Below are 25,807 nucleotides of genomic sequence, written 5' to 3' on the forward strand. Positions count from 1 at the left end.
AGTCTTTGTAAACATTACGGAAGACAGCCACGAGCTCCTGAACTACAAATTCCACTACAGAGCCCGTTTCACTGGTTTCAGTTCTGCAAAGTCAGCTGAAGCACACCAAGAGCACCAGGGCACTTGCTTCCCCTTCCAGATCCTTTTAACCATTATTACTTTCATACTTTCTTCATTAATTTAGGAACCAAATGGTACTTAGAGATACTTCTTTAATATCTAAAACTCAAATTAGAAATAAAAACAGAGAGGACTATAACATCTAAACAACATTTCTAGTGCTCTATTTGCTGTTTCTAGCAATCTTTAGATCACGTCCAGCAGCTTTCTGGTAATATACACTCATTAATCTCAACACAGAAGTAAAATAAAGGATGATCTTAAGCTGAGCCTCCACCAAAGGGTCCTAACATACAATACATGCCAGCAATCCAAGTCCCTCTTCTCATTTTTTTAATGCATCCACACAGAAGTGTTTTACACTGTGATATTCTATGGTATCACACTGCAAAGAAATCATTATATGCAGCCTGACAGCCTAGCAGCCAATACAAGTCAGCCTCTGGGACCTCCAGGATGAGACAATTTAAAGAACTTTTTGGCATTTAAATAAGCAAAACAATCCTCTCATGGCCAGCCTCATCATCTCAGAAGCAAGTAAGAAAAGGTTCCAGTTAAGAAAGTAGTTTTAAGCTAACAGATCAAGCTGGGACACTTACTATGAAATACATGTCTACCCACCAATTTTCATCAGTCAGTATTTCACTGCAAGTTCAATGGATCAACCCTTCCTTAAAATTATATAGCTGGCGGGGGGGGGGGGGGGGGGTGGCACAAAGACAGAAAAGGGGATAAGACTACTTTTAAAGCTATATCAGACATTTCCACATACAAACATGTAAATCTGATTTTTACACACACATGCCACTGACCTCAGTAAGATTTATGAACAATACCTCAGCTTATTCCACCTGCTTACCTTCAAAATAATGTCAAGACAGAACACTTATATTTTTATACATATACACAGGCAGTAAACTGAGTAGAAAACTGAGTTAAATTAAAAGCAGTGAATGTTAGTAACCTGCAACTTGGGTTGGGGAAAAAAAAATCACTAACAGGCACAGCCTTTGAATAATTTGAATAGGAGAAGGATTGTGGCTTCCTTTTTAGGATTCCTGCTAAATTATGGAACAATTAACTTGACCACATAACTTTTTCCATCAAGAAAAGAGCTCAGTAAACAACGTAAGCACCTGCTCTGCATGCATTCGGCCTGTGAGAGTGAGACAGATGCACACACCTGGGAACACCACCTAAAGGTAACATCACTCAGACAGTATCACATCCTAACTTCAGTTTTGTTATTTTAGCTGCTTGTGCATATTTTAACCCCACTTTCCATTAAGTGAAACATGTAACAGTTATCTCTAAACATTTATTTAAATCTATTTACATAGTATCATTATGGAAGGTATGCATGGTGCAACCAGTGGAATCACAAGTCTCATAAACAATATAAATAAAATATAAATTTGACTAATTTTTACAAAGATGAGAATCACTAGGTTATCAAATTCTCTCAGGTATAAATATTATGAGGTAAGCAACACTTAAGATGAGGCACTTAAAATAACCCAAAAGGTTGTTAGTGTACAAAATTATGATCAGGAACAGTTATTCATCTTGCCCTCAATTATATTTTAAAATGATTTTGTAGTCTATATACATTGTCTTACAGGTCACTGAAGCAAAGCATTAAGTATGAAAAAAATCAAGCCATCATCACATGCCATTAGATAAAAGTATACAGGTAGATGAGTAAACTGGAATATGTAGTGATAAGATAAAAAGAGTGCCTCGCAGAGAGAATGTTTTTCTATTTGGGGAAAATATATATATATATATATATATAATGCTAACAGAAAGTTAGCTTGGTATTAACAGACAAATCTGCCAAGCTAGAAAAAAACATCCTACTGAGTTCAGGGAAGGAATGCCAATTAGGACAGGATTTAAGCCTTAATGGGATTTATGGTAATTAGAAATGTAACTTTACAAAGAAATTAATTACGTCAATTAAAACACTTAGTAAAATTTACTGGGAATTTATATTGTATTATATTTATATGGTGCTGATCAATGCCCAATTTATTAAAATTACTTAGGCGCACTTCCAAGAAAATGTACCAAAGTAGTACAGGAATTCCAATTAAGATGTGAAACTAATATTTGCAATAAGCATTTCCTTATCAAGATGCACACAGGAAATAATGCTTAATAAAAGAAATAAGGAATTAAAACTGGGGGGGCAGCACAGATGTTTATTCCTCCCCGTAACAGCATAGCCTGCTAGAGTCTGCCTGGGAAAGATGGAAAGATGATCAATATTTTCTAATGATATTAAACAAAAAAAAAAGAAATCCAGAAGACTCAAGAATTCTTAGTGCTGAAAAGCTGTTACCAGCATGCTGTCTGTGACAATTCTGCAAGTTAATGGAATAGAAAGTTAAAATATGCTTCCTCATCCTATTCTTTTTTTTTTTTTTTTTTTTTTTTTTTTTGGGGGGGGGGGGGGAAGGGAGTCCAGAATGGGTGCAGTTATTTCTGTCTGAGAATTATCTTTATTTTGTGGGAACAATGATCATAATTTCATTCAGTCTCATAACAAAGTAGCTCTGAATTTTATTTTTAAAAAGCCTGTGAACAAGCTGTCTATGTTTTACTTATATTTGACATTTTAAAGTCCTTAAACAAATGCAAGCTACATTATGTCTTCTGTTTGTTAAGATAAGCCAGTCTAGTTTTGAAGTTTAAATGGAACAATGAAAGAGCCACAGTTACTAGAATAACAAAATTTAAATTGGCAAAAGTAATGAATTTTATTTACAAATACATGTACCAGAATTACAACAGAAACACACTAGTGAAACTCCATCTCAACAAAAGCAATGATTTATTGGTAATGGCATTAATTGAAACAGACTGACAGTCTCTGGCTATGGTCAAGCAATTATCCAGGAGTTGTAGATAAAAGTGAAGATCTCATCTGATTGCAATAAGGCCTTCCAGTGTCTTTAGCATCCTAGTGGCTCTCTCCTTTTTTGCCAACTACCTGATAAAAGAAAAAACAAAATCATGAATGTTTAACTGAAAACATCTTGCCAAATATTTTGTAAAGTAAGCCTTGATATAGGTAAGAGCTACAGAACTTTCAACTAAATTAATGCATTTAAAGCATGCATTGTAGCACCTGCAAAAAGGAGGAAAAAAAAAAAAGGAGCTGTAAATCCCTCTAAAGAACTTTAAGAGGGACGTGGGACACACACAGAACTCCTATCTTCAGCATTAATTCAGCTAGCAAAGCATCAGTCTCACTTCAAGAAGAGTTAGGAGACAGTAACAGCAACAGAACAGCCCACACTATTAAACGTATATTTAAGTTACATACCAAACATCCGACCTTAATATACTACATAAAATACTACAATGGGAAGAGAACCACTAGTTGCTCAAATTTAAGTTTACTAATTTCCCTTGGCACCACACCCTTGCTATGTACCTCAGTGAGAACATTTACCTGATAATGAAGTTCAAGGCTAAAAACAAATTTAGGAGTCACCTGGTTTTCCATTTATTTTCCTTGTTATTTCAAAACATTACTCCTTACCAAGGCTCCTTCCAATCTGCAATTTTGTGAATTCCACTTGGAATCAGAGTTAGCTTGGTACTTTCCTTTTTAGAAAGGACCACCACTACCATCAGACTTTGGTGAGTAGACTTGCCAACCAACAGCAAATACAACTCCATCACTCTATATGTGGCCATGCAGGTTTAGAATATAAAGTTAATAGAGTTCATAAAGGAAGGGTATTCAGTCCCCTTCATTAAGATAACTCAACACAAGACACTGAGCAGAAAGTGATGCCATTTTAGTCACATTTCAGAGAAAATTCAGGCTTAATTCTGTGGAGACCATAGAAAACATCCATTTAAGTCAAACCGAACTGAAAAGGTGGTCTTTAAATTTAAGCCTTAGAATTACAAGAGAGACCTTGGACAAGGCACTGATTTGCAATCCATCTCCATCTAAATAGAGAGTAGCACTTACCTATCTGACAAGGTGTTGTCAGAATTAGCAGGAAGAGATTTGAAGATGTACACTAATGGAACATAGAATTTCTTATTGCTACTCATAATAATGCTGAAATCTGAGGAGTAAAATATTCCTTGTATTCAAATTGACTCATATGGAAAAACGTATTAAGGATTAATTTCCTTTGCAGTTAAGTGACAATACACCACACAAGATTCATACAGTCAATACTGAAAGACTTGGGCAGAGTGAGAGAGGCACCCAAAAGAAACAACCCTAAACTACGCAAGCCTCATGGACCTACTAGAGGTATTCTTACTGATCCTTCCCCTTTTTCCAATTCTTGCCAAACTTCAGGAGGGAGAGTTTTCCACTGTTCAGCTATTTTTAGTGATCTCAGTTCTCATTTTTGCAAAGTAATGAGATCTATTGATGAAAAGCACTTTCAAAGACAACATTCACCTCTAAGGTGCTTGGCCAGCAACATTTTCACCAAGGCATAAATTTAATCTGATGCTTAGGGGTGAGGAAAATTCCAATTTGATAACATAAGGAAGGAAAAAAAAATCAGAAGTCCAATCACTTGCATTAAGATTCTATTAATCAAGTTAAAAAATACAGTTAAACTCAGCATGGAGCAATATTTATTCTTCATGTGCTTCCAACGCAAACTGTGTTCAGACTCAGATTAAGCAAAAACAACTACAACATTAAAGATTAGATGTTAGCAAGTGTTTAACACCAATGAAAAGTATTGCTGTACCAGTCTGTGGTGGAAATTGACAACTCGCCCATGTGTATTATCTGTAAAAATTAATCACGCTGATATGGATATTTCATCACCACAGGTTAAAGCAGCTCATTTTCTGATCATCTTGCTGCATCTTCCCAAACAGAAAATGCCTACATAAACTGAAAAGTTATCTCTATTCTTTCCTCAGAAAGAGATCCATCTTCCTTCTGTTTACACAAGGAACTATCATCTGGTATAGTCTAAGATATCGATAACAGTTTGTAATTTTGACGAAGTACAAGAAAGTTCTGATGCAGGCTTTTGGAAATGAATTTCCCAAAAATCAGTACACAGCCTGACAGTGACAACAAAAAGACGACAAGCAAAAATGAAAAAAACAGAAAACAAACAAACAAACAAAAAAACCACCCCCAAAACCATAACCCACCCATTGGTTCGTTACAAATGGCAGGACTGGAAACATTTATCACTGAACATTCCAGAGCAGATAGCCCTTTAAATAAAAAGAAACTGAACTTTAAGAAGCTCAAACAACTAACGTTTGGTGCTGTTGGAGAAACCTCAACAAGTCACTTATGCACAACGGCTCACCAACTCCTCACTGTGTCCACAGTGAGGAGGTGCCCAGTGCTACTCATGGGACAATTGAGAGTACTTTGATGTCTGTATGCTACCTATTGAAGGATCAAATCAAGGAAGGATGCGAAAACCTAGTAAGATATTAACAACAAAAACAAATCAATTCTTGGTAAAGCATTCCACAAAACATTTCAAACAGCTTTACAAAATTCAATACACACTGAAAAATGAATTACAGCAAACAGCTTGCAAAGTGTTTTATGGTATGCCTTTAAACTGTATAGTTAGGAATATTAGAGGACAGAAAAATTTGGTAAGACTGACAGGTAAAGAGAAGTGTTTAAAGTGAGATTTGGAAAAACATGAATTGATGAGTCAGAAGGTAGAGAAGGCTGTTCCAGATGACAGAAGGTGCTGAGAAGAAGGCTCTTGCATCAGTGCTGAGATTGTGGAAAGGGTGAAAGAGATGCTAGATGAGCACAGGGAGCAAGGGAGAGGGTAGTGCGAGACCAGATCAATCTTATTACTTTTTTAATTTCTTCTGCATTTTTAGTTCTTTAGGGATGGGAAGTTAAGCTGAAAAACAAACAAACAAAACATTACAAAAAAAAAAAAAAAAAAAAAAGCCACACAGAGTGCAAATAGGCAGTTTTAAGTAGAAAGTCATCATTCAAGATGGGACAAAAATCCCATAATCCGTTCATATTCATCAGTGCCCCCACCTCAGAACTGAGCAATATCTGTTTTATTTGTTAATAAAGTAGTAAAAACAGAAACCTTATCGAACATCAATTAAGACTCACATGCTCTTCTAAAAACAAACAAAAGCACATTTGGAAGTTCACCACAGAATTAACAGGAATATACCTAAGATTAATGGGGGGAGGGGGAAACCCACAGAACTTTGCCTTTATGCAATACTTTTAGTGGTCTGCTCAACATAGTAATTTGACTTAAAAAAACTAAATCTCAAATGCAGTTTACTACTGTAAAGTAATTGGCATTATAAGTTATATCATAAGTTATATCATAAGCCAGACATTGTGTGGCCAAAAACCATAGAAATATATCTAGTGTTAAGCACTCCCCTTCCTTTTTAAAGGAAAAAACATGCCTTTAAAACAAGTTTTTCCAAAAGCATTTCAGAATATATTTAATATGTATGGCAATGGAAAATTCAGAATAGTCGTCTTCTGTTTAGGACCCCTTTATTTAAACAGCGCAAAGGATCTTAGGTCTCTCCCCACTATGCTACATGCTTAACCGACACTGCAGTCACTTCTATGTAAGGTATTGTTTTTGTTTCCCCTCTTCTCTGCCACTGAAATATTACTGGAATTCCCAAATTTTCCCTCCTCCCTCTACGTCAAAATCCAAGCTGTAAAAGGAACAGAATATATATAGGATATAAAACAAGGTTAAAAGCAGCTTTTTGCAACCATATTCACTGAATCTAAAAACTACATGTATGACACACACGACATGTATGTCATGTTTATGTCCCATTATGGGCTCCCCAGTACAAGACAGACATGGAGGTACTAGAGAGAGTCCAGCATAGGGCTATGAAGACGATTAGACGGGCTGAAGCATCTCCCCTATGAGGAAAGGCTGCAAGAGCTGGGCCTCTTTAGCCTGGAGAAGAGAAAACAGAGAGGATCTTATCAATGTCTACAAATTCCTGAAGGGAGGGTGTCAAGAGGATGGGACCGGACTCTCTTCAGTGGTGCCCAGCAACAGGACAAGAGGCAACGGGCACAAACAGAAACACAGGAAGTTCTGCCCAAACATGAAGAAAAACTTTTTCCCTGTGAGAGTGACAGAGCACTGAGGCAGGTTGCCCAGAGAGGTTGGGGAGTCTCCTTCTCTACAGACATTCAAATCCTGCCTGGACAAGATCCTGTGCAATGTGCACAGGTCTAGGTGACCCTGCTTGAGCAGGGGGCTTGGACTAGATAATCTCCAGAGGTCCCTTCCAATCTCAACCCTTCTGTGATTCTGCAAAAATTAACTTGAGGAAAGAACTACTATAGAAGGACCTTAACTAGACCTGCTTAGCACTTCTGTTATTACTTTGAATGTGAAGCTGAACTTCACAGAATCGTAGAATTCACCTACTCCATAGAACTCCACCTACTCCAGAGTGAAACAACAGCTCATTTATATTAAAATGCATGAAGTTACATTCCGATCCAGAGAAGGTGTTTTTTCTTAAAGCCTATATGGTGTAAAACAGAGCACCACACAAGCAAATATGAATTTTCCTTGACTGTCTGAAAGACAAGACTACTTCAGCTATGTGTCTAATAATCAAATGTTGAGCTGAGAGTTGCCACAATAAAGGTCCCACCTCAGCTGAGAAGCAAAGTACATTAGCCTGATCCTCAGTAGAAGTAGTCTAATACATTGACTTTTTAACTTTGAAACTACATATGTATAGATTCAACTGTAATGCGATGAATCATAAGAGTATGACTGAAGTCATGTTCCTGCTCACTTAACTCATACCCTTCAAATTAGATAATAAACTGATTCTTACAAACACTTTTCAAAAAGTCAAATTCAAGGGTGAAAAAAAACCATTCTCCCATGTTACTAATCATGTTGTAGTATGATTTCTACCACAACTGGAGGAGAAATATGGAACAGTAAAGAGACAGACTGATATGAGGCAGTGAGACAGGTGAAAGCGGTGAGGAACAGTGTGGGTAACTACTGAAGGAGATTTAAAAAAAAAAAAAAAAAAAAAAAAAAAAAGTTTCCCAGTTAATCTATAGACCTAGAAATAATTAATGCCCAACACTATACTAAGGTTTCATAGCTGACAGGATCACTGGAAGATTGGAAACAAAAGTTAAAATTCCTAAGAGCACTTTAACTCTGCCAGACTAAACATCCCATTTGTTATGATATTTTAACAGCCTAATATTAAAACTACATGTTCAGGAAGCAAAATAGGAATATTATACACAGTGTTTAAAAGTATCTGAATTGTGACACAATTAGCTACTTCCTAACTCAGTAAGGTAGGCAACACTCCTATTTAAACCAGTTCTGACAAGTTCTTTACCATCCTGATGTTAACATTACTATGTTAGCACCATGTTACTAGGTATATAGAGCCTTCATAGGTTTATTCTACTCCCCTCCCATTTAAATGGGGTCACAAGATAAAAGGGCACATTCCTTGATGGTGCTAAGACACTCACCCGTGAACTTTAAGGAAGTCAAAACTGTTAAGTGGCATGGTATTTATCAGGCTATATAGCCAGTTTCCAAACATCCACACTGCATCTAGAACTGAAAGATTTATACAGTCCCTCAAACTACAGATGGTGACGCCTGGAGACCCACACTACTGAAGTACTCAAACCACTCTGTAAAGACATAGAATTGGAACTGCATGAATGAATTAAACCTACTGGCCACAAAAATACTGACTGGACTTCAGACTGCTATACAGCAGAGAGCTTTAGGCTAAGGCAGTACTGAGCAGAACCACATCCATCAAACTAAGTCTTTGTCCATGCAACTTAAAATATCATAGGAAAAAAATGTCACACAGGCTCATCGTTAGTTTCAAATCCGCATAACATTCCAGAATACTTTAAACTGCTTGACGAAGTGTGCCCTAATCAAGACTGTTCAGATACTATGTTGTTAGATAAACAGAAGGTTGGGTTTAAAGAGTGCACTTGTTTCCCCCTCCAAACCCAACAATACCAGGATGTTAATATAGCAACCGCACAAGTCATCACAGGGAGATTCCCTAGTAACAAAAGTAGTTACAAAAAAGCAGTATAAAACAAAATCAAAACATGTAAATATATTGTAAATGAATTAGAGTATTTCTAGTTTTGAGTGAACCTGGGTGCTGCATTTAAAAGGTCAAAAACTGATATCCAAATGATTTTAGTACATTAGAGCAACTTTTCAGTGACCTCTCTTCAGGTTTCAGAGAAAGGTAATAACATCTGTTTAACTTCTACTAACTGAACTATGATCTGCAAAAGATACTAAAGTTCTACATGTAGAAATTCCTAAGATCAAGTTTGGATGTTAAAAAATTTCAGGTACAAGAAATGTTGGCAAGTGTTAGTGTTTTTAACTTTTAGGCATTTCGTATAATAAGTTCTGTGATGCTCTCAGTGTTAATGTTGTCTATATAGTAGCTTAGTAGATAGTGTTACGGCAGTATTTGCTTTTGTAAAAGGACTAGTAACTTGGCAAGTTTTAAAGCAGTATGTTTTAAAATATTTGCATTAAATTTTCAAAAAGCTGTAAGTAGCTTTAAAGTCTCAATACTTTCAAACCCATTTCACATTCTCAAAATCAAGAGGAATTGAGAGAGCCTTACTGTTAGGTACCAGTGGGTCTAAGTTATACTATAACAAGTTGTTTGCCTCTTCTTCATTTCTTCTTAAACAAGAAGAGAAATGTGTTTTAAAAATACCTTGTGATCAAGTATTTTTCAGATTTCTGAAGTTACTTAAATTTACACCATGGACAAAAATCCTTCATCACAGCCAAAATCACAAGAAGTCTATTTTGTCTGCGTGCTTGCTTCTCTACTTCATGAACACCTCCAGAACACAATTTTCAAAACTGAGGTACAAATCTCAAAGCTATTAAAAAACAGCCTTATCTGTAGTGTATAAAACTTGAGTGACCTTCAGGCTGCAAGTACTTGGTGTGTATATACACACACACACACATATATATATATGTATATGTATATATACACATATGTATATTCTTACTAGTTACTTTAAGAAAGTTGATGAATAAAGAACCTGCAAGTGAGTCAAAAGGTCGTTAAAATAAAGGAAGATGTATTGTTCTGGAGGCCAAATCTACCTTACTTTAAATTGTGGAATTACAATAACAGCCAAGCATATTTGTTCAGTCTGTCTATTTTCAAGTAGGTTAAAAAGATTCAAAAGCGTTTTTTAAAAAGAGAACTCACTCGCTTGAAGTCATTCATATTTGTTGCTTGGACTGGAGTTCCAATAAATGTGAAGTACGTAATTCTTGTCGTCTCTTCATCACCATGATTGGATTGGACAAATAACTAAAATAAAGAAATATAAATAAACACACAAGTTTAATTAAACAGTCCATTCCTCAATTAATACATAAAATCTAGTAGGTTCCCAGTATCTTTGAACTAACCAAATAACACTTTCAATTACAAAGGCCTTGTTACCCTTCAGACACTTTTGTCCACTTATTTTAAATGATTACACAGGATGCTACTATTTTCAAAGTTTAAAACATATATACACACACACACACACATATTTATATACATATAAAAAGTTTTCCCCAGTTTCCACTTCTAATCTGAGACCACATGCAGCAAACTTGAAACCATGGATTTAAGTTGTCAAAATTTCTATTTTGACACTATTCATTTCATTCTGATTTCAAATAAATATTGATTTAAGCATGTTTGCTGAAGCCCACAGGAATACTCATCAATAAACTTTATTACAATGGCTTTATAACTGTGTTTCTCAGTATGAAAACTAGATCTATGATGTTATTTTAAGGTTTCAAGTAAACAAACTTATTTTGAAATATGAATTAAGCAACTAAAAACACATTTGGTCAGTCCTTAGCTAACACAGCAATCACTACACTTTAGCAAGCAGAGAAATCACAGAATCAGTAAGGTTGGCAGGGACCTCTGAAGATCATCTAGTCCAACCTCCCTGCTCAAGCAGGGTCACCTACAGCATGGTAGACAGGGTTGCATCCAGGTGGGCCTTGAAGAGCTCCACAGAAGGAGACTCCACAACCTCTCTCTGCACAACCTGCTCCAGTGCTCCGTCACTCTCACAGGGAAGAAATTCCTCCTCACCTTCAGGCGGAACTTCCTGTGCTTCAATTTCTGCCCATTGCCTCTTGTCCTGTCACACAGGACAACTGAGAAGAGTTTGTCCCCGTCCCCTTGACTCCCTCCCGTCAGGTACTTGTACACATTGATCAGATCCCCCCCTCAGTCGTCTCCTCCCCAGGCTGAAGAGGCCCAGCTCTTGCAGTCTTTCCTCCTAGGGCAGGTGCTCCAGCCCTCTGATCACCTTCGTAGCCCTACGCTGGACTCTCTCCAGCAGCTCCATGTCTCTCTTGGACTAGGCAGCCGAGAATTGGACACAGTACTCGAGGTGAGGCCTCCCAGGGCTGAGTAGAGGGGCAGGATCACCTCCCTCGACCTGCTGGCAACACTCTTCCTAAGGCACCCCAGGACACCATTGGCTTTCTTGGCCACAATGGCACATTGCTGGCTCATGATCAACTTGTCATCCATCAGCACTCCCACGTCCTTCTCTGCAGAGCTGCTCTCTAGCAGGGCAGCCACCAGCTTGTACTGGTGCCTAGGGTTATTTCTCCCTAGGTGCAGGACCCTGCACTCGCCCTTGTTGAACCTCAGGAGGTTCCTCTCTGCCCAGCCCTCCAGCCTGGCCAGCTCTCTCTGAATGGCAGCACAGCCCTCCGGTGTGTCAGTCACTCCTCCCAGCTTGGGATCATCAGCAAACTTGCTGAGGAGGCACTCTGTCCCCTCATCCAGGTCACTGAGGAAGAAGTTGAATAGGATGGGACCCAGTACTGAGCCCTGGGGGATGCCACTAGCCACAGGCCTCCAACTGAACTCCACATCACTGATGACGACCCTCTGAGCTCTGCCTTTCAGCCAGTTCTCAATCCACCTCACTCTCCACTTGCCTAACCCACACCTCCTGAGCTTGTATAGGAGGATGCTATGGGAGACTGTCAAAAGCCTTGCTGAAATCAAGGTGCACAACGTCCACTGCTCTCCCCTCATCTATCCAGCCAGTCATTCCATCACAGAAGGCTATCAAGATTGGTTAAGCAGGATTTCCCCTTGCTGAATACGTGCTGACTGCTCCTAATCATCTTCTTTTCCTCCATATGTTTGGAGGTGACATCCAGAATGAGCTGTCCCATCACCTTTCCAGGGATGGAGGTGAGGCTGACTGGTTGGCAGCTACAGTTGCCTGTGTCCTCCTCCTTGCCCTTTTTGAAGACTGGAGTGACATTGGCTTTCTTCCAGTCCTCAGGCACCTCTCCAGTTCTCCAGGACTTTTCAAAGATGATGTAAAGCAGCCTGGCAACAACATCCACCAGCTCCCTCAATACCCGTGGGTGCATCCTATCCGCGCCCACGGATCTGTGGATGTGTAGCCTGCCCAGAAGGTCTCTAATCCTTTCCTCCTCAACCAAAGTAAAGTCTTCCTTTCTCCAGACTTTCTCCCTTACATGCAGGCTCCGGGATTCTTGAGGGCTGCCCTTAGCAGTGAAGACTGAAGCAAAGGCAGCATTCAGTAATTCTGCCTTCTCTGTATCCCTTGTCACCAGGGCCCCTGCCTCATTCAGTACTGGGCCCACATTTTCCCTAGTCCTCCTCTGGCTACTGATGTATTTGAGGAAGCCCTTCCTGTTGAAAGGAAAGCAAGCAGTCAAAAATCTTTTGCATGAAGAAGTAGGAGTGAGGAACCTTGACTCAGAAGTGCAATGAGATGTTTATGCATCTCTCCATACTATTGTGAGCATGGGGAAAGAAGGAATGAGGAAGAAGGTGGGTAGTTTGGTCAGCAGCAGAGAAAAGAAAAAGGAGAGGAATGACAACAGGTGGGCAAGGGGCAGCATGTATCTCAAGGCCATTTCATAAGCAATAGCAATAACTACTAAGATGTCGTTTGTGTCTTAGAAATTTTCTGTGCCACAGACCAAATGCTGAGGGTATACATCACTACATGTTTGCCTTGTATTTATATATTTTTGTGACAACACTGAATGCTTGAATATGTTTGATAAGCTAGCTAGATAGCTGATATAAAGCAGTACAGACATTCACTCCTCTTCCAAGTGAATTCTCTCTACAGTTGAAAGACCATGTATCTTCCTATAAAAATAGGATTATACTAGGTCAGGGATGAAGTACTGAAAACCACAAAAAGTACTTTTTGAAGAAAAAAGAAATAGAAGAGCATGTCAATGACCAGCTTGAAGAGAATTGTCATTTGTTTAGTAAAATTCTCTCTCAGTAACAATATTAAAAGTTTAGTAAATAAGGAGACAAAGAGCATAAAAGCATAAACATCTATGCTGATGGCAAAAAACACCACTGAAGAAGCAGTAGTGGAGAGAAGCACAAAAAAAAAATGGAAAAAAAAACATACCTAGACCATATGCATTAGAAATACGGTGTTTCAAATAAATAACTGAAAACACACATGCTAACTAGCTTAGGACCAAAAGAAACTTAGCTGCAATATATATAAGAGGAGTATGAAGCTGCCAATACTGATATGGAAGTGTTCAATAAATATTTCTGATTATACTTGGATGAAAAGCAGGATAGTTTCTGCATGTGACTATTGTATCTCCTCCAGTTAATTAGGAACTAAACAGAAGACTTATCTGTAGGACACTAAGTGAGCAAAACTTCATAACCTGCACTGGAAAGCCAGATGGCTGATGAGATGCCCGGACTTCTCATTTTTAGGAAGTCTTAAACACAGAATTCAGGTATAGCTAGGAAACTAGGAGTGTGCTATTGTGGTATCCACATCCAAAGAGTACCAAAAAGCATAACATCTACTTAATCATATTATCATTTGTCTGGTGCTTATACATCAGCCTGTATAAAGTTGACACAGGATTTTCTTAAGGAACAAATATATAACTTGTGCTTGTCAGCACAGCTTTGTGAAATATAAGCCTGTTGACAGATGCCCATTTAATCTGGGGGAGATTAAAGTTGTTATCTTGATTGCAAAGGTAACTCCATGGATGTAACAGAGTTGGAAATGAGTTACTTAGGTTTATCAGTATTATCAGTAAAATATGCTAAATATAAAGTGGCCATGTGACCGAAAATGCGGTCCAACTGGACCATAGAAAGCGTTTTCTTAGAACAGAGGTCAGGGGTCATATTGGACAACATAATATTAGAAGAAATAGGGCTCATGCAGTACCAGGACAACACCAGCATGAATTAATTCCAGTATCAATTTAGTCCTAGCACATATTGTACTAGAACATATTTTTTAAACAGAAGAGGAGAAATTGCATCTGCATTTAAGAGGCATAAAAACTATGTGACTGCAAAAAGTATCTTACAACTAAAGAATTTGAAAACTCATTAAAAGACAAAATAAATTTCATTATAGCATTTTAAGAACCCCACAGTGACCAGGTACTGAATTTAAAGTCATAGTAAATAGTTCATTTGATATTCAGAGGGAAATAGCTGTCGCATTTTAATACCCAGATTATGGAAAAAACAGGATCGCTTGACTCCTGAACTCTTCATAAACAAGATGCCTCTCAAGAAGGTGTGCTAGTAAAAACACTGTGTTAAATCATAGAATCATAGCATACTGGCTCACAAAGAGATGAAAGTAAACCTCATGTTACATAGGCCAAAACATACATTGCATGTGCATGGCCTTGTCTTCCCCAAAATTCCACAAATCTATGTTTAGCATGAACACGTAGTATGCAGCCAGTTGAGAGCAACTAAGGATGTTTGCAATCAAATAAACATGTAGAGTGTTTTTAAAACCTATGAAGTTTTCAGCCTGCACAGATCTCAGAACAGAAGTTTTACTTACAGTTACACTGTTAACATTCTGAAATTTTACATAGCGAAGCTGGACAATACCATCTTCTTTAATGTCATCTGGTGTTAGCTCCAGGGCTTGAGTTGGTTCACTTCGTTCTGCTTCCTCAAAATCCATAGATCGAGGAAGGTTAATAAAGATTTTTATGTACTTTGGACCTTGACCTGTGTTAAAATTAATCAGTTTATTTAAAAATGCAACATGTGGGATTCAGTTACTTGAGTAAGTTTTCAAAATGAGAAGCCCTTGTACATCCCAAGTCTCTAGCTACCACTCTAGAAGTCTTCAATAGTTTCAGCATCTTAATCTGCCAATCCTAAAGTGACACCCTGGATACTGTAGAATATTGGCATGTGTACTACTCATTTGTATTTATGTAACAGTTTACAAAATAAATCCAATGAAAAAAAAGTTTGAAATCAACAACTTTGTCATGTAACATCTGAACATTTTGTAGAGTTTTGCTACATACTACATATGCTGCACTTTTTAGTAGGTCTCACATTTAACTCTTTAATTAGTTATAGGTTTCTCCTTGCAGGAAGTCAATAATACAATAAAGATTTATATTTGTGTCACAGCAAATACTAAAGTATGAGGTCAGCATAATATTAATGCAAAATCATTATTATCCAATCCAATAACATCAATTTTATGGAAACTATTGCAGGATTCACATAGGGCAAAAGGTTCTAGCTAGTTTCATTTTTAGGAACTTCAGCCAAATGCAAAGCTTTGATTTACAATATGATTGAATAGATGCACTTCACTCACCATTATCTGGTCCCTGAAGTTTCATAGAATAAAGCTTGACAGGTTGACTAAAAGCTACAGTAATAAGCAACTGTGGAGGAAAAAAAGCTGCTGTTAAATACTGTTTTCTTCATTCATAAACAAATAACACAATAGTTAATCAGAAACAAGTCTGAGCTTTGAAACAGAACCAGTTATTTACTTTCACTGTATCACACACACACAAGCCTCTCACCTTAAAGCATCTGTATGTGCTATGCTGCTTGGAATTTATTTATACATGAAGACACAGAAAATTGGAAATGATATACAAAAGTTCAAAGGTTTCTACAGAAGTTTTACTTCTATCCTACTACCATCTCCCACTCTTACTTATATTACCATAAAGATACAAATTCTTCAAAATATCCTTGTAGACCAGACCATCACTGAAATATCTGACTTAAGATAAGTGTCTACTGTACCTGCTCATCACAGTCTGATTCCAGATAGGTAGCATCTTTACGTAAACAATTATCAAAGCCATGCTCATCACTTTCATTAAGACATTCACAGCCAGCTTTATTGATAAATGGCATTAAATCCATCTGAAAGTAAAAACAAGAATATTGCTGAGCACATAATACATGTGCCATCAACTCTCTATGGATTAGTAAGTTAACTAATGGAATTCGTTTAATATATTAAGAACAGAAAAATCAAACACAAACACAGAAAACCTCAGGGTTCGTATCAGAAGACCTTTCAAACAAAACCTACAGACATTTTTTCCTACTCATAACTCAATGAAGTTTTTCCCTTGTATTCAAAGTCCCACATCCCTGGAACAAAAGTTTACTAAATCCAGAGTAAGAAATTGGGCAAAGGGAGAATTTTCAGATACACTTTTGGTAAACAGACTGTAGTATCATTATGTCCTCACACCACAACATCATGAATTGACATTAAGATTAGCTATGATCAATTTAACAGAAAATCCAGAAATAAGCCTCCCCCAAAATATACTATTCATTTTGTAGAATAAATTGAAATACAATCACCATAGCTATTGCTAAGCTCTATATGCAAAGCTAGTCTCATTTCACTTCCCTCCCTACCCAAGCCCTGCATATCAATTAACATTATGAAACTAAGTTTCCCAATCCTTTATCCATATATTTGCATAAAAGCTCAGACAGACAGCTATTTGATTCACCATAAACTACTACTCTTTATTGTAGAGCTCTTTCAGAAAGCATCCAACTAAAAGCTATGGCAGATACGTACTCGCAGGTTAAAGTGGCCCCTATCCATGCTGTAAAGCCTCAACCCTTTAAAAGGTGATGTTACCGCAGAGGCAGAACAGCCTGAATCTTCAGAATGCCAGAATTTTTAGTCTAGCAACTAAGTTAAGCCAAGTTTGACTTAAGCATAATAAGCTGGGCTAAAATCAAGTATTTCACATCTTAAGACCTAAAGCCTGAAGACAAATTATCTCAACATCAGGATGCAGAGTCTTGGAATAGTTTGAACATAAGAACTAAAGGAACTTTCTTAAGTACAAAGACCTAAAAAGCCCTTCTTAACAGCATTACATATTAGATCCCAAAGAATATACATCTCAAAGAAAATTAACTAAATCCAAACAGAGGCTGCTAAGGGAATTGCAGTTTCTCTGTCCTACAGCTTGTTTCCTATACCTCACTGCCATTAGCTCTAGCAACTAAGTTGTTCTGCACAAAAAGTAACGCTTACTGCTCCCCTAGCATCCAAATGAAGGCTTAGCTTTCAACTTTCCTGCCCAGTAGATGCAAGGTAAGACAGGAAAAGAAATGCACAGCTGATCAAGAGTAGGATACTCTACTGTAACTGGCAGCAGTCAGGATTGGATCAAGCATATAATAAAACATTTCAGACCACCACCGACTGTCAAACAGGCCTAGCAGGAATTCCATATTGTCCTGAATTTAGGCAGGGTTTGATTCATATGGGGAAGATGCCATCTACTACAAGTCTGAGTTATAATAAAAGATATTTGTCTCAACACCAACTTAATTAAAAAAAAAAGAAAAAGAAACAGATACACTCAAACCTCATGTATTTGTCATTTCCTTAAAAAAATTTCAGTGCATTTTGGGCTGCAAAAGTAACAAGCGAACCTTTGTCTTTTGACATTCCCATGCTGAATTTCACCTTAATTATAAATGTCAGTGTTCACATACAAAATGAAGTGCAATGCATACCATGGAATAATTTAACAAACAGTGGAACTGCTAGCAGTTCGAAGTGGCCTCTGCTCTTGCAGTTTATTTAAATGACAGATTCAGTTGGATTTGTATCCTGCTTGCATTTGCCAGAGAGGATATGACTAGCTTTGAATTCAGAATACTTAACCTCCAGAGGAATCTAGTTTCACATTTAACAACATAATTTGGGATTCTTTAGAAACTCCTCAAAGCTAAGTTAAACACATTAGATCTTTGCTAATGCAAAGTAATGTTCATACTACTGTACAGCAACTAGCTCATCAGTGAACTGTGACATATGATCTAGAAGAAATGTAATACACTATATAGCTAACTGTTTTTATTTGTCAGAACAATAGACATCCTAATTTTGAGAAGGAACATTACACCAAGGATTTCCTGGAGAACGCACTAAGATGACAGCTCTAGAAAAGTGTTTTGTCACATTACAATTCTCATTTACATGTGTGTGTTATACAGCTGTCAGACATGCTTATGATTTGCAATGCACTGTTGCCTTGAGGTTAACATGAAAACATGCAGAATACAGTGAAAGTAGTTTCCTCAGAGCACCAAATATTTCTAATCAGATTGCTCAATGATTAAAGTTTTGGCCAAAACTTCAAGTATCCCTTTAACGTTTTGATTAAATTAGAAGATGTGAGCATATTATGCCATCATGAAAATCTATCCACAAATGTTCTTTCTTTAAGGCCCTTTTAAACGTTCAGAAGAAAATTTTAAAAGAAAGCCTTAAAGTTAGTTAAGACTTTGATGCAAGATTTAAAACTATTTAATTTGCAAACATACATTTATGAGTGCCCACTTTTCAGCCTGTAGTTCATTCACTAACAATTCAGCAATTTCATCTAAGTGCTAATAAGAAAGCTAGAATTTAAGACCAATTTAAAACTTGAAACAAATGTATTTGTCATTTTTGACCAAACTAGGAGGTAGAAAGTATTCAACCTCACTTAAGATGGTCCCATTTTATCATTCTGTAGAGCAATGCAAAGAAAACTGTTGAAAAATACAGCTACAGAGTTAAAAATATAGGTAAAATATCAATGTGTTAACATAACGTTACACATTTATGTCAGCATTTTTTAAACTTACTTTTCTTCCACATGAGGTTAAATGCATTTCAATTATCCATATCTCTACTGGTTATTTAACACCTTCACATTAAGCGAAAAAAAAAAATCTCACGCTGCTATTAGTGCGAGCAATGATACATAAGGAGAAAGGAATCACCCTCTTGCACACTGAGCAATTACTAAAGCTTTATTAAGTGTTCTAACTGGGATCAGCAACTAACATCTCAAAAGAAAAGAAACCCTTAGTTTATCAAAACAGAAAAAGAAGTTCCTGACAAGCTGTCATTGATGAAAAGTTTCATTTTTCCAGTGGATAGCTAAATGTCTCTCCAAGTACAATCCTGCAGGAATTTGTCTTGATGTCACCGAACATTTATGATGACCAAGCAAACAGAAATCAGAACCCATCATAATGCTAAGCAATCATTTTCTAGAACAGGCAAAACAAATTAGTTTAGATTATCTGTGAACGCCTGATCGGTGAGTTTTAGATCATCTCAGCAGGAAAAAAAATGAGATGCATTCAGTATTAACTTGAAAGCAAGCTCATATTCAACAAAAAAAGTAATTTTTGTATGTCATTCAGACTAGGAACATCTTTCTCAAGGATTTATATTACATTTCATATTCTATATTCTCTTAATTTCTTCACGGAGAAGGAAGAATCTGAAAAAACATTTTGTATTACCATCCACTTCCGAAAAGTTTAGAAATTAAGCATGAGAAAAATCATACAGTATCATTTATCTAACAGTACTCTGTGAACAGCACACCCTTAGATTAATTCCTTTGGCAAAGAGATAGTAATTTTCTTTTTTGCTTAAACAAAATCATATCTTATTTTTATCACTGTTACAATACGCTACACCCATTACTTCCTTTTTATTGAGAGGCATCAAGAAGAGAGAATAAACTTCTGGGGTTTCATTTTTGTCTGAGGGGGTGAGGAGGAAGGGAACTGTTTTAAGAGACAGATGAGATGGAGAGGGTTAAAGGAAGGGTAGGGAGAAAGAAGAAAGGGGAAAAAAATGTGTCCACCTAGTGCCACAAAAATAATAGAGAAGATTTCTCAGGAATCAACCACAGCAAAAAAATTTTCCAAAGTTTTTGACAGTTACGTATCACAATGCCATTTCCCCCGGAAGTCTTTGCACTTTAAATTAAAAACCGTTTGAGGCAGAGATGCCCAATGGGCACAGAAAAGCAGAATAAGCAACTGTAGCAGAAACTTCCTCACGAAACATGAAATTCCCTACTTTAACCACAAGAACCTATGCTTGGTGATTTTTTCTTAATACATTTTACAATGCTACAACAACACTTGCCAATATGTACATGCTAACTTTTGAATTTTGTCTGAAAAAGGAAACCCAGAAAGGTGATCTTCCCAAAGCCTTGCAGAACTTTCACCGTTGCCTAAGCAGCATTATTTGTTTGACCAGAGTATGTTTAGAAAGCATGTGTTAAATTTATGCAAACACCTAAAAAAAATCTTAAGAGAAGAGATGCATACATATCCTTTTGGGATATCTGTATCTTCGTTGTTTCCAGGGTCATTCTCCAGGTGCTGTTTAATTTTTTCTTCTAAACCTACAGCATCTGCTCCTTGATATTGGTCGATTCGCACTTTGTTTCGAAAAAACAGAAATGTTGGTGTTGCTGATATATTATTGGTAGCAGCTGTTCCCTAGAATGCATAAATTAGTTACAAGTGTTACCTAACAAAATAATATTAGACAAAAACATTAGCTTGCTTCATTTAGATAAGGATGTACGTATCACATGTTAATCCAGTTTTGTCACCTCAAATGTCACAAACAATTTTTGCTATTTTATGAACAGCTGTAACTCAAATACAAATTTTAAATATGTTTATTCTTCAGTTTCTCCTAATTCTTTACAAATTTGGCTATTCCTTGAATGGACTTCATCTTGTCAATGCATTTGTTAGTACCTCATAAAAATCACCATATTTCCTTGTTCTTAAAAGCAGTATCTGTTTCAAAGTGGAAGACTGCTTCATTTAACACTTTAATTTACAAGCTTTTCTTTACAACTGTATTCCTCCTCCCCTCTCCCAGGTCAAATTTAAGCACACACAGGAAGTTGCAGCCTGTGGTGACATGATGTTACCATCTCTTATTCGTTTCTCTCTATTATCATCAGTAATATTCGTAGTAATTCAAGACACTTTGTAACACTGTCATATGTTAAAATAGTTTTGTGTAATACTTCAGAGACATCTAGTCTTACTAATCATATCGGTTTATTGAATTTCTCATTTTGATCAATAATGATGCTGAGTTTATTTAGAAAAATTTAATGTAGACCTTTTAATTCATACTTGTGTTATCTTCCACACTTTAATGTCTAAATAGTATGTACAGGAGCAACTGTTAACTTGTCTGCACATTATTTAAATGAAAGATACCAAAACGGTAATTGCAAAAATACTTTTTAAAATAAAAGTGTAGTTTTTCACATCTTTGTGTGTACCCTAATTTTGGAGATTTTTACAATACAACTTTTTATGATTCACAAAACTCATAATAGCCACAGTCTCTTACGATACTGTTTGAACATTTTTCCTCCATTATCTGCTCTCTTATAAGGTCTGATTTCCTAGCTAAAAATATGTTTCTGAATACCAACCTGGCATTGATGTACATCTACCTCCAAAAAAGTTGCCTGAGGATATTTGTTACTCAGGGCATTGAAAGCTGGGGCTATCCTTAAACAAGGGCCACATCTGTGAAAACAAAACAAAGTTTAAGTTAACACAACCTTTTTTTTTGAAAAATACCTGCCCCAAACAGAACATGCATGTTTATGTTCTCATCCTTGGTTCATGTTAAAATACCCTTCCTATCTGGCTGACAGAGGGTGAGCAATCCTGGTGATACAATACAGTATAGCATTTAGAAACAAAGTGTTAATTCCTGTTTCTTTAGAGGGTTTCAATGTAACATGTTTACCCTTGCCTGTTAATTAAAACTAACTTCACATTTTCTGTCTAGTGTGTTTAACTCTAGCACCTTTCACTAGGAAATCCTTCTAAATAAAGACAAGTAACTGCTGCGGGCAAACTGTTGCCTAGTTTTCCTGAAAGCAGCAAATTACTCTCCCAACTGAAAAGTAATACTAATAATCCAGGTTAGCACCTGTGAAAATATTAACTAGAGCAAGATCTCTACAGATGACTCGAGATATTTAATACTAACATATTAAGAATTCTATGGCTCCTACCAAAGATTTATTATGGTAAGACTCATCTACTAGAATTGTTTACCAGTTACAACCATACTTACTAGGCTATGGTATAGACCTGACTTCTGCCAGTGTAACTTTCAGTTTGGGTGAAAATATGTATTTGTTAATGAACTTATCTTCAGTGCAAAGATGCACCTATGTTGATGAGAGAATAACTTTACAACTTAGTTTGTTGTGGAAGAAGCAGTTAAAAACAAAAACATTATAAAAAAGTAGAAATTCCCTCCAATATATAATATGGGTATAATATAAACCAAAGAGTTCTGACTGTGCAAATCTGCCAATATACATAGCTATAGAACAGCACAAACAAGGTTTAATTCACTCTTTCTATTCTCTTGTTTGAGAGAAGAAATTAATCCACAGCAGCATAACTAGGCAAACCTATAGACACATGCTGCAAACACCAAGGCATTGCTTTAAGTGGAACCTAATATATTGGATTAGCTGTAGCCAAAACAGTTTGGTGTGCACATGCTCTAGCATTACTAGTAATTGCAAAATAGGCAATATCTCTACAGTTAAGTGTGAGCTTGACCCACAAAAAACAACAACAAAAAAACAAAAAAAGAAACACACAGCTTAGAAATCAGACATCAAATATGCACACGTTAATGTCTTCTCTGTACTCATTTGGAGATACAGCTATTAATCCTAGTGGTCTTCTCTTCTCGAGCACAATACATGTTGCTTACTCTTCCACAGTACTCCACCTGAATTCTTTCAGACTCCAAACATCCTTTGAAAGGGGAATGGTTCAACTCTACGTTTATATGAGGCAATAAAGAAAGAGTAAGACACTAGTAGCTAGGACTTCCATAAGGCAAGATGCAGTCCCAACTCAGGAATCCCCAGCACTGCTGCTGCTCTCACCAACTCTGCAAGCCACTGCTAATAATTGAATTTTCGAGATTTTTTTTTTTTTTTTTTTTGGGGGGGGGGGGAAGGGGTCGATAACTCATCCAGATTAGGTCAGAGATTTCCAGATGGTCTGTCGAAGAGGAGAGGAAAGGGCGGTCTGCTCGCCCCGGGCGAAAGGGGAAGGGGACGCAGCCGAGCGGCATTCAGGCACCGGCTGCTTCTCACGGAACACGAGCAGGATGCGGCCGCCGCTGCGCCGCGCCAGGAGGGTCTAACACCGGGCCCGGAGGGAGCGCAGCGCACTGCCGCGCCCGAGCCCCGGGCGGCCGCCACAGCCGCGGTCGGGGGCAGCGGCAGCAAGGCGCATTAGCCGCCGCTCCGGCCGCACGGGCCCGCCGCGGGCACGGAGCTCGCGGCGCCTTCAGCGCGGCCCTCGCCACTCACCCGCGCATGGTGAACTTCACCACGGCGAGGCGGGAGCCGGCGGCGCTGAGCTCGGGCTGGAACTCGGTGTCGTTGGCGATCACCTTGACGCCCACCATCCTCGCCGGGCCGCGCCGGGCGCAGGCTCCCCTCAGCGGCGAGGCCGGGCCGGGGCGCGGCGGCGGCCTGCGGATCTGCACCGTCACGGCGCGCAGCGGCGCCCGGCATGCACCGCGCCGCGCCGCGCAGGCGCGGCACCGCCCCCGCGCCGCCTGCCGGGCCCCGAGCGCCGGGCGCAGCCGCAGGAAGCTCCGCCCCTCCCTGCTCGTCACGCCCGGCCCCGGCGCCTCCAGCGCCATGTTGGTCGCGGGCGGAGCCGCTGCGCGGGGGCTGTCGGCCATTTTAGTTGGGGGCACCCGCGAGGGAGGAGCTGCCGCCATCACCATCTCTTGTGGCCGGGAAGCGCTGGGCGCCTCGCGCGGCGGCGGGGGAGGGTGGGTGTTGCTCCGCCTTTGAAGCGGGACTGCGCGTGTTGTAGAGGGGGCATTTCGCAGCAGAGTAGAAATAAGAAATAAGCAACGTTTTGTTCCGCGAGTCTTCCGCTGGTAGAGGCTGGCACGGAGGAAGGCAGGGCCTGCTTTGCTGGGTGCTGCCGCTCGGCCATGGCCGCTCAGGGGAGCGGAGAGAAGCACAGAGCCTTTTCCTGGGAGAAACTTTGGCTGAGAGTTGGCTGTGAAGCTGCCTCGACTGTTAATGCTAGCAAAGAAACGCACTGGGGTGCCAGGATACCTCTACGACCCCACCCCACAGTGAAACGCTTTAACTTGAGTCTCCTGTATTTTGAATTTCGCGTATTTTGATCCCGCATTTTTGCCCATTCCACCCGTGTTTTATGTTCAAATAGATTTTCTGGTGTTTCAGTCTGCCCATTGCCTCTTACCCTGTCACAGGGCACCAGCGAGAAGAGTGGTTCCCTCTTTACTCCCTCCATCAGGTATTTTACACAGAGAGATTTCCCCCTGAGTCTTCTCATCAATGTGTATACTGATGAGACAAAACATAATTTTCAAATTTTAAATTTCAAAATCAAATTTTAATCAAATTGAATATTTGAACATCTTATTATCACTCTAAGAAAATTTAATGAAATGCTTTCTGCAACTCAAAAAAATCTAGGCCTTTTATAGTATGTAGGTTAAACTTAAAACAGTTTCTGTAAACATGAAAGCAAGGAAAAAATACCTACTTCTATTGTGATATAATTCCATATGATTTTGACCAACACAGGCTTTACAAATTTAGTTATCACAGGACAACAGGAAAATCCCTATTCTCCCAGCTGAAAGTAATTCGCATGCAAAATAGTCTGCTGTTCCAGACAGGCATCTGTTCTTCTTGGATGATAGGGTATTCACACTCACTTGCCAGGAGTCACATGGCTGTATGTAATCTGCATATATATATAAAGCATTACTTTTAATATCAGAAACATACCCACATGATCACAGTATTTGTAGGTAGTTTTATATTCTAGAGTTGAATTAAAATTGCTTTCTAATCCAACAGTAATAAAAATTTTGAGTTGATAAGCTTTCTCTTTACCCATCCATTACAGGGAAGTAGTGGTATGGAATATATTTGATACCAATCCCTATTTAGATAACATGTTATATGCCAACATATAGTAAAGCTGAATTTCACTATTTTAATTAATTCTAGCAACAAGAAAATGCTGTCATTAAAACACAGAAGTATTTTTTTCCTTTCCTAAAAACTTCTGAGGAATTGCTGTACCTTGTTAAACAGCTGATAGGAAAAAATCAACCATAACTACTGTAATGTCATGAACATCATCATCATCGATGAATTCGTATGCAGCTAAAAACAATTATTCACACATACAGAAAGCTAGCGCTAAAAATACTGTTTCAGTGGCAAAGAAGATAAAGTCAGTGCCTTCTACGCCTTCCGCTTCGGGAGAACAAGTCCGGCTTAGATAGGTTGCTGTGCCTGAGGCCTCGGCTTCGTTTCATCTGTGAGTTGGAAAACTCAAAGGGAATGGATTCTCTCAAAATAGGATAACTTAAAAGTTGTCCCTG

The 25,807-nt window shown here is 38.3% G+C and overlaps 1 protein-coding gene across 3 annotated transcripts; it reads right to left on the reverse strand.

Moving 5' to 3' along the window:
- Positions 1-2,857: 2,857 nt before the first annotated feature.
- TXNL1 (thioredoxin like 1) lies at positions 2,858-23,918 on the reverse strand. Of its 3 annotated transcripts, XM_062600069.1 has the most exons (9): positions 23,730-23,918; positions 21,807-21,903; positions 20,668-20,841; positions 16,297-16,419; positions 15,854-15,923; positions 15,071-15,243; positions 10,396-10,500; positions 4,860-4,900; positions 2,858-3,115 (listed from the first exon to the last, which is right to left on the reverse strand). In XM_062600069.1, exons 1-9 carry the CDS (start codon positions 23,825-23,827, stop codon positions 3,112-3,114), a joined length of 885 nt encoding a protein of 294 aa, XP_062456053.1. In that variant the 5' UTR covers positions 23,828-23,918; the 3' UTR covers positions 2,858-3,111. The 3 variants fall into 3 exon arrangements, with proteins under 3 accessions (XP_062456053.1, XP_062456054.1, XP_062456055.1); XM_062600070.1 differs by lacking the exon at positions 4,860-4,900; XM_062600071.1 differs by lacking the exons at positions 2,858-3,115; positions 4,860-4,900 and adding an exon at positions 5,902-6,005.
- Between the last annotated feature and the right edge of the window lie 1,889 nt (positions 23,919-25,807).

Source organism: Rhea pennata, chromosome Z (genome assembly GCF_028389875.1).
Source record: "Rhea pennata isolate bPtePen1 chromosome Z, bPtePen1.pri, whole genome shotgun sequence".
Classification (NCBI taxonomy): Eukaryota; Metazoa; Chordata; class Aves; order Rheiformes; family Rheidae; genus Rhea; species Rhea pennata.